Source organism: Daphnia pulex, chromosome 7 (assembly GCF_021134715.1).
Source record: "Daphnia pulex isolate KAP4 chromosome 7, ASM2113471v1".
NCBI classification, from domain to species: domain Eukaryota; kingdom Metazoa; phylum Arthropoda; class Branchiopoda; order Diplostraca; family Daphniidae; genus Daphnia; species Daphnia pulex.
In genome coordinates, this window is record NC_060023.1 from 3,594,166 (window position 1) to 3,609,552 (window position 15,387).

The 15,387-nt window shown below is 39.7% G+C and overlaps 7 protein-coding genes across 7 annotated transcripts; 5 read left to right on the forward strand and 2 right to left on the reverse strand.

The window, feature by feature from the left end:
* The first annotated feature begins 99 nt into the window (after window positions 1-99).
* Window positions 100-2,295, forward strand: LOC124197472 (ras-related C3 botulinum toxin substrate 1-like). Its single transcript, XM_046592965.1, has 6 exons — window positions 100-717; window positions 792-834; window positions 910-981; window positions 1,037-1,150; window positions 1,211-1,375; window positions 1,459-2,295. Exons 1-6 carry the CDS (start codon window positions 602-604, stop codon window positions 1,534-1,536), a joined length of 588 nt encoding a protein of 195 aa, XP_046448921.1. The 5' UTR covers window positions 100-601; the 3' UTR covers window positions 1,537-2,295.
* A 289-nt stretch (window positions 2,296-2,584) lies between these two features.
* On the forward strand, window positions 2,585-3,689 carry LOC124197471. Its single transcript, XM_046592963.1, has 3 exons — window positions 2,585-2,764; window positions 2,823-3,188; window positions 3,246-3,689. The coding sequence occupies exons 1-3, from the start codon at window positions 2,635-2,637 to the stop codon at window positions 3,575-3,577; spliced, it is 828 nt and encodes a 275-aa protein (XP_046448919.1). The 5' UTR covers window positions 2,585-2,634; the 3' UTR covers window positions 3,578-3,689.
* Window positions 3,578-4,458, reverse strand: LOC124197473. Its single transcript, XM_046592966.1, has 2 exons — window positions 4,218-4,458; window positions 3,578-4,133 (listed from the first exon to the last, which is right to left on the reverse strand). The coding sequence occupies exons 1-2, from the start codon at window positions 4,227-4,229 to the stop codon at window positions 3,633-3,635; spliced, it is 513 nt and encodes a 170-aa protein (XP_046448922.1). The 5' UTR covers window positions 4,230-4,458; the 3' UTR covers window positions 3,578-3,632.
* Window positions 4,459-4,726: 268 nt separating this feature from the next.
* On the forward strand, window positions 4,727-6,374 carry LOC124197469 (dual specificity mitogen-activated protein kinase kinase 6-like). The gene is made up of 7 exons (XM_046592961.1): window positions 4,727-4,929; window positions 4,989-5,215; window positions 5,276-5,512; window positions 5,570-5,749; window positions 5,809-5,943; window positions 6,005-6,087; window positions 6,143-6,374. Exons 1-7 carry the CDS (start codon window positions 4,920-4,922, stop codon window positions 6,303-6,305), a joined length of 1,035 nt encoding a protein of 344 aa, XP_046448917.1. The 5' UTR covers window positions 4,727-4,919; the 3' UTR covers window positions 6,306-6,374.
* A 233-nt stretch (window positions 6,375-6,607) lies between these two features.
* LOC124197468 (histone H1-II-like) lies at window positions 6,608-8,283 on the reverse strand. Its single transcript, XM_046592960.1, has 2 exons — window positions 7,590-8,283; window positions 6,608-7,466 (listed from the first exon to the last, which is right to left on the reverse strand). The coding sequence occupies exons 1-2, from the start codon at window positions 8,184-8,186 to the stop codon at window positions 6,852-6,854; spliced, it is 1,212 nt and encodes a 403-aa protein (XP_046448916.1). The 5' UTR covers window positions 8,187-8,283; the 3' UTR covers window positions 6,608-6,851.
* A 3,742-nt stretch (window positions 8,284-12,025) lies between these two features.
* On the forward strand, window positions 12,026-13,705 carry LOC124198444 (histone H1-II-like). The gene is made up of 2 exons (XM_046594279.1): window positions 12,026-12,719; window positions 12,843-13,705. The coding sequence occupies exons 1-2, from the start codon at window positions 12,123-12,125 to the stop codon at window positions 13,455-13,457; spliced, it is 1,212 nt and encodes a 403-aa protein (XP_046450235.1). The 5' UTR covers window positions 12,026-12,122; the 3' UTR covers window positions 13,458-13,705.
* Window positions 13,706-13,839: 134 nt separating this feature from the next.
* LOC124198445 (cytoplasmic tRNA 2-thiolation protein 1-like) lies at window positions 13,840-15,383 on the forward strand. Its single transcript, XM_046594281.1, has 5 exons — window positions 13,840-14,040; window positions 14,116-14,347; window positions 14,429-14,736; window positions 14,814-15,018; window positions 15,076-15,383. Exons 1-5 carry the CDS (start codon window positions 13,993-13,995, stop codon window positions 15,306-15,308), a joined length of 1,026 nt encoding a protein of 341 aa, XP_046450237.1. The 5' UTR covers window positions 13,840-13,992; the 3' UTR covers window positions 15,309-15,383.
* The last annotated feature ends 4 nt before the right edge of the window (window positions 15,384-15,387 follow it).

Here is a 15,387-nt window from a genome sequence, read left to right on the forward strand (position 1 = left end):
GATGAGATTTCGCAGACCAATTTCCGCTAGAATACGTGGTCAGCAACCTCACCATTAAAAGCCTCATGTAGATAAAAAGGCCCTTATATAATAGGATTGAGGAATTCGTTCTACTTGAGAACAAGCACATCAGTTGGCTGCATGCTTTATGATTAGAGAGCGTGCATGTTCAACGTCATTTTGCGTGGGCCCCCAGAATTAATCAATTGAAGCGTCGAATGCTTCACTCGCTCAGTTGACTCAATCGTCCCTGGGCGGCGCTGAATACCCATGATGGCGTTCAACTGAAAACTATCCCAGAACCAGATGTATCTGCTGGGAAACAACAAGAGACTAAGTGAGGCTTCATCTAATCTGTGGACTTTGAAACTTCTATCTCATCCCGTCATTATCGCTAAAATATTTTCCTTGGAAATCAATCTCTCACAACGTCTCTGACATTTCTAATTTCGATCGCCAAGTTTTTCTTGTTATACCCGGCTTCCCGAGTGAAGATGACACATCGTACTCATTACTAGCCGTGTCTCAAATTACAAGATTACAACAGTTGTGACTCGCACACAATTCGGATCTTTCTCTTTTCATCGTTAGGCTCATCAAAATGTCTTCTGGACGACCTATCAAATGTGTTGTGGTAGGAGATGGTACTGTTGGCAAAACTTGTATGTTGATTTCATACACAACTGATTCCTTTCCAGGAGAATATGTGCCTACTGTGTAAGTCGGGTTTATATATGTTAAATTCTTGTTAATTTTTGGTTTGCGATCCTGATTGTTCCATTACCCCACAGATTTGACAATTATTCTGCACCCATGGTTTGTGATAGTATTCCGGTAAGTGCCAGAGCAGAGTGAAAAGTCATTCGACAATTCGCTATAAGTAAAAATGTTCTGATTTTCAATGTCTAGGTCAGCTTAGGCTTGTGGGACACTGCTGGCCAAGAAGATTATGATCGTTTAAGACCGCTTTCATACCCACAGGTGATAAATCTGAAGATGTTATTAATTGTTCATTGCTAATTTTTCTTTTACATAGACTGATGTATTCCTCATCTGCTTCAGTGTTGTCAGCCCATCATCATTTGAGAATGTCACATCAAAATGGTATCCTGAAATCAAGCATCATTGCCCTGATGCTCCAGTTCTTTTGGTATTAATTTCTTTAGTAAATCGCAGAATGTAAATTCTAAGGTAAAATTTGTTTTACTAGGTTGGGACCAAAATCGATCTTAGAGAAGATCGAGAAACATTGGCTATGTTAGCTGAACAAGGCCAGTCTCCTATGAAGAGAGAACAAGGTCTAAAGTTGGCTTCTAAAATTCGAGCTGTCAAATATTTGGAATGCTCCGCTCTAACACAAAGAGGGCTTAAACAGGTATGCGAGTATAAGTGAATCAGTATGATAAGCATTATTGTTTCACTTCTGTCACATATATAAGTTTTATCAACGTTGTGTAGGTCTTTGATGAAGCTGTACGATCAGTCATCCGGCCGGAACCGCAGAAAAGGCGTCAGCGGAAGTGTACCTTTTTGTAGGAAATGGCTTCACCTTACTAATTCTATCTGATGTTAGCGTTCTTGCTAGCATCGTGCCACTGCACAACACGACCTCTTGCTCGTCTTGCTGTGCAATTCAGCTCCTGAATTCCGCCACTTTCCCAAATTTGAAAAAAAACCGGGAAATTTCAATTTTGAATTCGGCAGGAATGATACCTGAAACCACATTTTTTTTCTTCTTTAATTTTCACATTGCGTTTTTGACTGGAACTTTTTTCCCTTTTTTCTTGATGAGCATAAAAACCTATGGATGAAATGCGGACAACTAATGGGCGCGTTGACAGAAGTCGTGAGATTTCAAGCCATATTTTTGGGTTACATTCATTTTCTCGTGTTGATGAGGTTCTTCCAACGTTCACTCCTGTAATCAGTACGCTTCATCTACGATACATTTCACAACTTAAGCTTAGGCTTGTAATGTTTTCAATGCAATCATACATCAGGACTGCTTTGGTTTAGTGACTTGAAAAATGCATTCAATTCCTTTAAATTTTGAACTTTTTTCTTTTGTTCTTGCTGCCTTCTAGTCACGCTATACTCTTTTGACGGCCCAAACTCGTTCATTCTCCAGTTAACGCTATTTCAGCTTTAGCTACTTGGATTTTTGGCTCATTCTGTTGCTCCAGTCCGTCAATGTTTTCCTTTTCACTGGCATCTATCTTTCCTCCATTGACAGAATGCAACTACATATTTCTGTTAGAATCCTCTCTGAAATATAGACTAATTTCATTGGTTTTACATTCTCCTTTTGTTTTGCCTTTTAAGTGTCCAAATATATCCATTTCACTCTTTTCTTTTCGCCCAGGAAGGCAGGTGACGTCACAATTTCCCAATATTGTATTTTCCGTCTACTGATTTCTGAATCATTCATAAAAATACACTACTTTTCAATAATAAATAAAATGCCGCTTAGTTTACTAAATTAATATCATAAAAAAAGTATAATACATTTGTAATTAGTAAAAAAAAATAAAATATTTCTGATTAAAAGAAAAACTTATATTTTGATCAGGCAACCACGAACTGTTTACATTTTGCTGTCGTCTGGTTTCGCATTTGACAGAAAAACTCTGAATTATGGATGTATTGGAAAAAGACGAATTTTTAAAGGCGTATCGAAGTATAAGTGCCCAATTGAAAAAGAAGTTTGTTGGCTTTAGGCAAGAAGTTAGAAGGCCAAATGTCATAGATGCAGTTGATGGCTTTGGTAAGATTTTACTGTTTTTCTAATGTTGATTTGTTAACATGAAATCCTATTATTTTAGAGAGTTTAAGTCGGCAACAACTTGATCTCGGATTTACTGAGTTAAGTGCGGCATGTAGGCTGGCAGCCGCTCAATTGGAACAATCTATTGGATTGATTGCTGGATCAAGCAGTGTCAGGCCAGGAGTGGAGTATAACAACCTATTTGTAGAATCAGCAAGAACGTTTTCCTTATCAAATGAACAAGCCACCACCTATGAATGTTATGAAGGAGCCATTGGTAGCACAAATGATGCTTCATTGGCATGGTTTACTTCAATGGAAGCAGGGCAAACAGCTCTCCAACTCAATGATTACCAAAATGCAATTAGCTTTTTTACCAAAGCATTCAAACTATCTGAAAATGAAACAGAGAAATCTCTCTCTGGTATGTTTGTTTTCAACTTTGAACTTACATTTTAAAAACAACCTTTTATTTATTCAGGACACTTTTTGGCTTCATCTTTCATTCGCCAGGGATATTTTCCAGAAGCATTGAAAACACTTTCAATTATTAAATCTAACCAAAAGAATCTGATGACACAAACACTTTTAGCTTTGAATCTAAAAAGATGTGGAAATGGAGAATCCCAATTAAGCCGAATTCTTATTGATGTCTTTGAAAATTCTAGCAATTCATTCCAACCTCAGTCATTGCAATATGCAGTTGATGCATTAAAGCTTGGAGAACTAGATGAAACATCTATTGAAACAATGTGGTCTTATTTAAATCTTGACCAACAGCAACTTTTATTGTACTTGTTAAATTCAAAATGATTGCATGCAAGTTTGTATTAAGGAGTAATTAATATCACTGGTCACACATGTATGTTTATTGCAAGGGAGGGAAATCATTGTCAATGTCAAATATAGGCTTCTTGCTACCCAACAATTTTGCTCTGTTATATTTATCTTCAAGATCTTTAAGTGTAATTTTTGTATAAGCCAAATTTGATTTCCCTATGCCTTTCCCAAACTTCTTCATTTTTTTATCAACACAGCTACAATCATTTGAATCGAACATAGCTGAGGGACAAGGATCTTGATATTGTTCTGAGATGTTTTCAAGTAGTAGTAATCTTCCACGACCTCTGCCTTTGGTTGATTTTTCTTGGGGGAAATCACACTGCAGTGATGTTCCATTGGGTAAAATGATATTATCCACACTTGGTCTTGGTCTCCCTCTACCCCAAACTTGGAAGCACTCACTAAATTGAACTGGTTTGTCATCCTCCCCAAATTGGCGAATATAATTTAAAGATTCGAGAACATCTTCTGGAGTTACCCAACAAATTTTAGGGTCATGGCTTGCTTTGGCAGATTTAGCTTCCATCTATTGAATGAACATTTGTGAAATTACTGTCTTGATCCTTGGATGCTGTAGCTCACTTATAGAAAAAAACATCACTTGTATTACCTTTGTTGTCATCCAAGAAGAGAAGTTAAGTCATAAAATGAGACGATCCAGGCCAAATTCAGGTAGGTTTTATTCGAGAAATTTGTGATAAATAATTTAATATTATATCATATTGTTGCGTCAGAAGAATTGTAAAGTCAAAGTTACAAAATTGAGCATAACGAAGCACTAAATTGAGTAAGTGTGTGAACCGTGTCAAAAGTCAAAACTCAAATGTGCCTACAGATTAGACCTCTGACTCTCTGAGATGAGAAGGCGGGACTTCACTTAAACCATGGCCTTGACTTACACAACCGCCACCTGGTAGTCGACGACGCGACTGCAATTTAAATAGGAATTGATTTTGATTTATATTTTTACGGCTGTAGTTTATTTAAGAAAGATTTTGATTCAGTATTAATTTTTTTAATTGGTGCAGTAAGTACCCAATATTAGTGCCCAATTTTATACAATTATATTTATTTACTTAAAATTCCAGACACCATCTATCCGAAAAATTGTAAGTTCATATCACAACGTCGAATCCTGTTTTTGTGGCTGGAGGAGGAGTTGTGAGTGAATTCTGGAAGAAATTTTTGGAAAACATTTATTATTTTGTTATACTTTAAGTAACATATGAATCGTTAAGATTAAAGTTCAGTTGCTGTTTACTTACTGAAACTGTTGTGATTTTCGTGACGTTTAGAACGGGTACTCACAAAAATGATGGCTGGTAAATATTTCACGTTTTGCCATTGCTGTGCAATATAATGTTATTGTTTTCGTTTGTAGGCAAACGAGCGAAGAAACCACTTCCTAAGTTCAGTATAGTGGCTGAAACAACTCCACCTGTTACTCCTCCTAGAGATTTGGACAAACGTACTAACATTACAATTGGGGACAGAGTGTTCGAAGTTGAAGCAGATGACCTTGAGACCTTAGGACTTCTGGGCCAGGGAGCTTATGGAATTGTCGAGAAAATGAAACATAAGAATACCGGAACAATAATGGCAGTCAAAGTATATTTTTAGTTTCTTAATTCATTATATATCTCTGTCACATTATTTACTTTTTTTTAGAGAATACCTGTAACTGTTAATACTCAGGAGCAAAAGAGGCTCTTGACGGATCTTGATGTTTCAATGAGAACAGCCGATTGTCCCTACACAGTGACATTTTATGGGGCTCTTTTTCGAGAAGGAGATGTGTGGATATGCATGGAGTGCATGGACACAAGCTTGGACAAATTTTATGTTAAAGCATACCAGCATGGGAAAAATATAGAAGAAGATGTCCTTGGACAAATTGCATTTGCGGTATATGCGTTGTAAACTTTTTAAGTCATATCCAACCTTATTTTTCTTTGTTTATAGGTTGTATCTGCTTTACATTATCTTCACAGCCAACTGAAAGTAATTCACAGGGATGTAAAGCCATGCAACATATTAATTGACAGAACTGGGCGTGTAAAAATATGCGATTTTGGCATATCTGGTTATTTAGTTAATTCTATTGCCAAGACAATCGATGCTGGATGCAAGCCTTATATGGCGGTAATCAATTTTTTTATCAAACTTTATTACTTGCATGGTTAAAGACGGTATATTTTCAGCCCGAAAGGATCGACCCCACGGGAAGTCCCGATAAGTACGACGTCCGGTCTGACGTTTGGTCTCTAGGAATTTCATTAGTGGAGTTGGCTACAGGAAAGTTTCCTTACAGTCCATGGAGAACACCATTTGACCAGGTATTTTATTAAATTATCAATCATGCACCCACACTAAAAATCTCCCTTTTATAACACCTAGGTAAAACAGGTGGTTGTAGGTGATCCACCTCGCCTGCCTTCTGGTCGATTTTCTCCCCAATTTGAAGATTTTGTATCAAAATGGTAATGATCTAAATTTTAAAGAAAAACGTTCATTGTGTAACAAAGGTCTATTTAGTTTAAGGAAAAATTATTTGGAAAGACCGAATTATCGACAATTGTTGGAGCACCCCTTCCTGCTACGCCATGCACAGCAGGAAACAGACGTGTCCTCATTTTTCAAAGAAGTGCTCGATCTACCAGACGAGGAGCTCAAGACAAGCAAGAAGACGGTCGTATAAAATCTCCCCCCTCCCCACAAATAAGAACTTGTCGTAAAATCGTTCTCAATTACACACCATCCCGCATCATCCATCCAACATAATAATTATAAAATGTTACGCTACCTAAAAATTCTTCGTTCCCATTTTAACACGCCCGAAACATTTGCATTTAGATTAGGGTGTTCAATTTGCCTTTTACTCGGAACACTTGTTAGTTGTTACCTAACAAGGAAGCGAGCAGCAAATGAAAAGTTCAGCGTTAAAAAAAATTCAAAAAATAATACAGTTTACCTTTTAATTATGTGTTGGTGAACATTAAGAAAAGTGAAAAAACTGTATTCATCACTTCATGAAACAATAAAAATATGACGGAATGAGCGATAAGAATGGAATGAAGGTGAACGAAATGTACAGATGAATGAAACAGAAATCCTCGTCAAGTGGCAGATGAAAAGTGAAAAAGTGGGATAATAAATGAATCAGCCAGAAAAAGGAGATCGCGCTTCACTTAACGACAATAAAAAATGGTGACAAGAAATGCATGACGACGAAGACGACAACGATTTACTTCTTGGCTGCAGCCTTTTTGGCTCCAGCAGCGGCCTTGGGGGACTTGGCTGCCTTTGCGGCTTTAGCAGCTGCAGCTTTGGGTGCGGCGGCCTTCTTTGGTGCAGCAACGGGTGAAGCAGGAGCCTTCTTAGGAGCTGCGGCCTTTTTGGCCTTTGGGGACTTGACAGCAGCAGGAGCTTTGGCTGCGGCGGCCTTCTTGGGCGAAGCAGCCGGGACAGCCTTGGTTGTGGCCACTTTGGCCGCAGCTTTGGGTGCTGAAGCAACGGGCGATGATGGAACAGGGGCAGCAGCAGCAGCAGCGGCCGCTTTGGTGGCCTTTGGTTTGTCTGATGCAGGAGCCTTCTTCTTGGCGGCAGCTGCAGTCTTGGCTTTCTTGGCAGCGGGAGCAGCAACAGCAGCAGCGGCGGTGGCTTTCTTGGCTGGAGAGGCGGCAGCGGCCGCTTTGGCCTTCTTTGGTGAAGCAGGAGCTTTCTTGGGTGAAGCCTTTACGACGACCTTCTTCTTGGCAGCGACCGAGGGAGAAGTGGGCGCTTTCTTGGCAGCGGCAGGTGCAGCTTTGGGTTTCTTTTCGGACGAAATGCGGAATGATCCAGCAGCTCCTTTAGCTCCCTGAAGATGACAAGAAGAGTACACGGTTAAACATTTGAATAACATTTTAAATAATTAAAGTAGTTGAAGAAAGGACGCCCTCAATTTGGCGCCAAAATATTCAAGTAGTAAACAACAACTTACTTTGGTGTTCATCAAGGTGCCAACGCTGATGCCGCGCTTAAGGGCTTGTTTCAAATGAACGTTGGCCATTTTCTGGTCGACTCCGAGATTGTAGTTTGACGTGATGTACTTGAGAATGGCCTGTCGGGATGATCCACTGCGTTCCTTCAAAGACTCAACGGCGGCAACGATCATCTCAAGGTAAGGCGGATGAGAACCGGAAGCCGATTCTTTAGCGGCCGGTTTCTTGGCAGCAGCCGGGGCTTTGGCTTTTGGAGACGCGGCTGCAACAGCAGGTTTCGGTGGGCTGGCGGGTGCAGCAGCAGCAACAGCAGGGGCTGCAGCGACCTTCTTTGCCGCTCTTTTTGGTCCAGCAGCAGCAGCGGCTTTCTTGGGGGCAGCAGCGGCCTTCTTCTTGGCTGGAGCTTTGGCTTTACCTTTTGGTTTTTCTGCAGCTGCTGGAGACGACTCGACAGAAGCATCGTCCGATGGAGCATCCGCAGCTGGAGTCTCGACTTCCATACTCTCGGCTTTGGTTTCCTTCTTCTCTTCAGCTTCGGCCGTAATGGCGGCGTCGACTTCTGCGGCAACTGGTTCGTTCGATTGTTCAGATGACATTTTGCAACGAGAAAAAGTCAAAGAGTGAAATTGAAAAATGAATGTGCGAGCGACTGAGACGACTGAGCTGCGTCACTGATTCCCAACGAATGATGGTTGCAGACTACGCCACGTGAGACTATATAGCCTTGGTGCCGACGCTACAGAATTGCATCCCTCCAATGTGCTTTGTTTCATCACCTTTTCAATTTTTTTAGTCATTTCCTTACGCCTCATCGAGATCGCATGCAGATAGTTAAATTCGCAAGGATCTCACCTATCAAATGATGTGTGTTTTCATTCGATTTGACTATTTTTTAGGTCTCATAACTTGAGTTTTCTGCCAAGACTGGGCCATCCCTGGACTAGTCTCCTCTTATTTCGCTCGTCGCAGTTACAATAATTTCGACAATTTCTTTTTTAATTATACTTTCTTGTCGGCAAGAAAATTTCCTATCGAATGGTGTTTTTTATTTCATTTTTGTTCCATTCAATCATCCACTTTTGGGGCTTCGAGTGGCTAGAAGAAACACAACTCACGCGACACCCTCTCGAGAGCCGTTCATACACACCGACGTTAAATATTTTACATTTAATTGATTCTGTTTTTATAGGCCAGTTAGATTTTTTAATATTGTTATTTAAATGTGTTTTCATCATCTGTCGTCGCAAAATACCAAATCAATATTTTTGCAAAATGATTTTTCATTTTTCTCTGCTGTGCTAGGCAGGCGACGCGACCGCCATTGAGGTCGGTTCCTTCTCTCTCCGATTCACCCAAAAATGAATTTTCGTTACACTTAAATATTTCATTTTGTAATTGCAATTCACACATTTTATTTGCACCACGTGATGGCCACAATTTTACTGAACAAATCGACTCTTATTTTTGCTTCCAAATCAATGTTTCAAGCCTATTAAATGAGTTGTGTAGTTATATCTTTTGTCTGAAAATGTTGTTCGAAGTGGGAAATACTAATACAGACGCTCTCGAGTTCCCGATAAACATTTTCGTTTGGGGAAAACTCTTTGAACGAGCAATTTTAATAGAATTTTTTTTTATCAGTTTTAGAAAACTATTGTCGACAATGTGTTGTTGTGTAGGCAAGTAAAGCTTAACGTAGAATTGGATCGATGAAATTACCGGTTCTGCATAACAAACTGGTCTGCTTCTTTCTGGGACTGATAAAAAACCCACCCAAGATATGGTCGTGTTGTATCGAGTGACATAGTTTAATGATATTTGATAATATATATAAAACTATCTCGACACCATTTTACACAAAATGGCGAAAAAAAAACGCGTTGCAAAAATCGAAAACTACTCATTGCCAGAGTGTAAATTGCTTTTTCGATTCCCTTTATTAGAGGCGACATTTTTGGCGGCAAGCCATTTTGCAGCAGAGTATTTGCGTCTGTCATTGTGTGAGTGCTATGGGTTTCTACACGGCTCTATACAGCCGTACATCAGCAGTTAGTAAAGAGTTGCGGTTTACGTTTAATGCCCCGTTACTGTACAACGAATAGAATTTCTTTCGGTCATTGCACTTGAAAGTTTTGAAACTGAAAAAAAAAAATAGAGAAAGTTACACTAACTCGATTGTGCACTTGTAGCGGGGCAAAAAAAAAACGATGCCTGACATATAAAAAGGGATTTTTTAAATTATTATTTTACAATACAACATTTAAAAAAAGCCGAAAAAAAGAAGAATTTAATTATCTCAAACGGAGTTTTTAGGCTTCCAGTTATTTTTTTAAAATTTCAATCAATTGATCTAAATAAACGTTTCTCAACAACATATTATACAGGTAGTTAATTAACATAACAACGTTCTGATTTGAATGTTTTTCAAACTAAAATATTTATTTGATTGCAAATTACTTTTTTTACGGAAGACCAAAAAATGTTGTTGTTAAGGTTGTTTGAGGCAGTTTGAAACCACGGAGGATTCGAAAACTGCCAAGGTTGTTGAATGCATTTGGGACAGAAACGAACAAATTTCTTAATTCCTTGGAGATGGTACAATCTACCCCAGTGAAATTGATTTTAGCCAATCCTCTTAATTATGAAGGTCAGTTCTATAACACGTGAAAATGATATACCGATTTACCGAGAACACAAAAATCGCGAGAGAAAGGACCATTTTTAGGGGTTTGACGAATGTGTCTCTCTGTTTAAAAGAACGTTAGCATACAAATCGTCTTCTCTACAATATTTTTACGTAACTATTTCATTCATGAAAATTTTATCATATTTTGATAAAATTGCTGCACGTACTAATTTGCGCAGTAGTCGATATCTAAATTGAAGTGATGCAATGCAAAACAAGCAGCCGATCAAATATGGCCGCCGGATGCTAACTTCCAACAAGCGTGGGACGCCACGACTTGAGCTGAAACTTTCAGGCGTTCAGTTCCAGATTTGAAATGAAATTCGACACTTTTTCATGTTGCAAACATGAAATCAGTGTTCCAACATTGCACGTGAAGGTTTTGAATTTAATATAAGTTCAAAATTCATTTCGCTTTCATTATTAGAATAAATTTCGTTTCAAACAACGGACTAAAATCTGCTGGGTGAAATGGATGACCTGGTTGGATATATTTTGCTACCGCTAGCGACCCACATTATGAATGTCGCTGAGGCTGAATTTTTATTTCTTAAAATCAGGAGATAAAAAACGATAATGTCACAATCTGACAAATAATAACCATTAATGATGGAAACATAAATTTAATTATTTGCCTTCGATAAATAATTAACTGAAACCCAAAAATAAAGAAATGGCGATTGACACTGACGTCATGGCTTGTTCCTTTTGACGGGCGATTGGGGGCCAGTACCCTACACACTTTAAAAATAACAAAAAATGTACATGTCGTCATAATTATAAATGGGTCAAATCTGATCCGATCTGATCAAACAAAAACGGTAAATTTCAATATAAATATTTTTAAAAAAATTAAGAAAAATAAAAGAGGAACGATAGAGGGAAAAAAATCAGAAGCATTCGTGCAGCTTTTTCGGGGCTCTTAAACCTGGAACAAACTACACAACTCATTAAATAGGCTTGAAACATTGATTTGGAAGCAAAAATAAGAGTCGATTTGTTCAGTAAAATTGTGGCCATCACGTGGTGCAAATAAAATGTGTGAATTGCAATTACAAAATGAAATATTTAAGTGTAACGAAAATTCATTTTTGGGTGAATCGGAGAGAGAAGGAACCGACCTCAATGGCGGTCGCCTGCCTAGCACAGCAGAGAAAAATGAAAAATCATTTTGCAAAAATATTGATTTGGTATTTTGCGACGACAGATGATGAAAACACATTTAAATAACAATATTAAAAAATCTAACTGGCCTATAAAAACAGAATCAATTAAATGTAAAATATTTAACGTCGGTGTGTATGAACGGCTCTCGAGAGGGTGTCGCGTGAGTTGTGTTTCTTCTAGCCACTCGAAGCCCCAAAAGTGGATGATTGAATGGAACAAAAATGAAATAAAAAACACCATTCGATAGGAAATTTTCTTGCCGACAAGAAAGTATAATTAAAAAAGAAATTGTCGAAATTATTGTAACTGCGACGAGCGAAATAAGAGGAGACTAGTCCAGGGATGGCCCAGTCTTGGCAGAAAACTCAAGTTATGAGACCTAAAAAATAGTCAAATCGAATGAAAACACACATCATTTGATAGGTGAGATCCTTGCGAATTTAACTATCTGCATGCGATCTCGATGAGGCGTAAGGAAATGACTAAAAAAATTGAAAAGGTGATGAAACAAAGCACATTGGAGGGATGCAATTCTGTAGCGTCGGCACCAAGGCTATATAGTCTCACGTGGCGTAGTCTGCAACCATCATTCGTTGGGAATCAGTGACGCAGCTCAGTCGTCTCAGTCGCTCGCACATTCATTTTTCAATTTCACTCTTTGACTTTTTCTCGTTGCAAAATGTCATCTGAACAATCGAACGAACCAGTTGCCGCAGAAGTCGACGCCGCCATTACGGCCGAAGCTGAAGAGAAGAAGGAAACCAAAGCCGAGAGTATGGAAGTCGAGACTCCAGCTGCGGATGCTCCATCGGACGATGCTTCTGTCGAGTCGTCTCCAGCAGCTGCAGAAAAACCAAAAGGTAAAGCCAAAGCTCCAGCCAAGAAGAAGGCCGCTGCTGCCCCCAAGAAAGCCGCTGCTGCTGCTGGACCAAAAAGAGCGGCAAAGAAGGTCGCTGCAGCCCCTGCTGTTGCTGCTGCTGCACCCGCCAGCCCACCGAAACCTGCTGTTGCAGCCGCGTCTCCAAAAGCCAAAGCCCCGGCTGCTGCCAAGAAACCGGCCGCTAAAGAATCGGCTTCCGGTTCTCATCCGCCTTACCTTGAGATGATCGTTGCCGCCGTTGAGTCTTTGAAGGAACGCAGTGGATCATCCCGACAGGCCATTCTCAAGTACATCACGTCAAACTACAATCTCGGAGTCGACCAGAAAATGGCCAACGTTCATTTGAAACAAGCCCTTAAGCGCGGCATCAGCGTTGGCACCTTGATGAACACCAAAGTAAGTTGTTGTTTACTACTTGAATATTTTGGCGCCAAATTGAGGGCGTCCTTTCTTCAACTACTTTAATTATTTAAAATGTTATTCAAATGTTTAACCGTGTACTCTTCTTGTCATCTTCAGGGAGCTAAAGGAGCTGCTGGATCATTCCGCATTTCGTCCGAAAAGAAACCCAAAGCTGCACCTGCCGCTGCCAAGAAAGCGCCCACTTCTCCCTCGGTCGCTGCCAAGAAGAAGGTCGTCGTAAAGGCTTCACCCAAGAAAGCTCCTGCTTCACCAAAGAAGGCCAAAGCGGCCGCTGCCGCCTCTCCAGCCAAGAAAGCCACCGCCGCTGCTGCTGTTGCTGCTCCCGCTGCCAAGAAAGCCAAGACTGCAGCTGCCGCCAAGAAGAAGGCTCCTGCATCAGACAAACCAAAGGCCACCAAAGCGGCCGCTGCTGCTGCTGCTGCCCCTGTTCCATCATCGCCCGTTGCTTCAGCACCCAAAGCTGCGGCCAAAGTGGCCACAACCAAGGCTGTCCCGGCTGCTTCGCCCAAGAAGGCCGCCGCAGCCAAAGCTCCTGCTGCTGTCAAGTCCCCAAAGGCCAAAAAGGCCGCAGCTCCTAAGAAGGCTCCTGCTTCACCCGTTGCTGCACCAAAGAAGGCCGCCGCACCCAAAGCTGCAGCTGCTAAAGCCGCAAAGGCAGCCAAGTCCCCCAAGGCCGCTGCTGGAGCCAAAAAGGCTGCAGCCAAGAAGTAAATCGTTGTCGTCTTCGTCGTCATGCATTTCTTGTCACCATTTTTTATTGTCGTTAAGTGAAGCGCGATCTCCTTTTTCTGGCTGATTCATTTATTATCCCACTTTTTCACTTTTCATCTGCCACTTGACGAGGATTTCTGTTTCATTCATCTGTACATTTCGTTCACCTTCATTCCATTCTTATCGCTCATTCCGTCATATTTTTATTGTTTCATGACAAGTGTTGAATAAAATAACCAGGGAATTCATCTTGTCTTAATTTCAATTTTTTTAGATACCATTAAATAATTATTAAGCCCGCAACTTAAAGTTTTAAATTTTCAACATAAAAAACGGGAATACTATTTTACCAGATTTTATGGATAACGAATAAATAGAAATGGCAACGTCTAAATTCTGTTTTTAAATGGACGTCAACTCGTTGTCTTATGCAATTTTTCTCTTACCTGCCACTTTTATTATCACTTTAATTACTGTATTGACGGCTTGGATTGGTTGGCAATTGTTTATCAACAATTAATTTCATATTTTAGAAATGGTGGTTTTCTGTTCTACAGGTTGTGGCAGTACTGCTGTTCTTAAGGTAAGTAGAGCTGGAAAATCCAATACTTGTTTATCTTTTTACAAAGAATTTCTTTTGCTCAATTTTTTTCTACAGAGACCAAAGACTGATGATGCACTATGCAAAAACTGTTTCTTCTGGGCATTTGAAACTGAGGTACATCATACCATAACATCCACCAAAATGTTTCAACCAGGCCAACTTGTTGCAATTGGCGCCTCTGGGGGAAAAGATTCTACGGTTCTTGCTTATGTTCTAAAGCATTTGAATGAAAAGTACAACTATGGATTGAAACTTGTTCTACTTTCGATTGATGAAGGAATCACAGGTTGCTAAAAAAATCTTATTATTGGTTATCAACTTTCCTACTTTTACAATTTTTATTGAAAAATCTTATTCTATGTTTTAGGTTATCGTGATGATAGTCTAGAATCTGTTAAGAGAAATCAAGAAGAATACAATATTCCACTCACAGTCTTGTCATATAAAGATCTGTATGGTTGGACCATGGATGATATTGTGAAGCAAGTGGGGAGAAAAAACAACTGTACCTTCTGTGGAGTATTCCGTAGACAGGCTTTAGATAGAGGGGCTATGCTTCTCAAATGTGATATTATTGCTACTGGGCACAACGCAGATGATGTTGCAGAGACCATTCTCATGAATCTTTTGCGGGGTGACATCGCTCGACTACAACGTTGTACCTTTCATATTACAGTAAGTGTCAAGTTTGGTCAAAGTTATTATTTATCTAGATTCAATATTTAAAATCTTTATTATCTACTTTGAATCAGGGTTCAGACGGTTCCTTGCCACGGGTTAAACCCTTCAAGTATGCGTACGAAAAAGAAATTGTTCTCTATGCATATTTTAAGAAACTGGATTATTTTGCAACTGAATGTGTGTACGCTCCAGACGCATATCGAGGGCACGCAAGAGCATTGGTGAAAGACCTCGAAGCATTAAGATCGACTTCAATTATCGACATTATTCACGCAGGTACATTAGATTGGACTTTTTTTCCTGAAGAATTCAATTAAACTTTTTAAAATCTAGGCGAACAATTAGCTATCAAAGATGGAGTCAAACTCCCGAAGCAAGGATTGTGCAGTTCGTGCGGTTATGTGTCCAGCAACATAATATGTAAAGCATGCGTTCTTCTAGAAGGGTTGAATCGTGGGAGACCGAAGCTGGCAATTGGAAAGAGTAACAAAGCATTGGCCGAATTATTAGCTGAGCGACTGCAAAATGCGGCTAGTATAAAAACTACAATACAAGACCAGTTCTAAATTGTTGCTAGATCCGCTAGGTCTATCTCTACAATACCTTATTTTGTGTTAATAAATGAATAATCTCAAAAATAAGCTT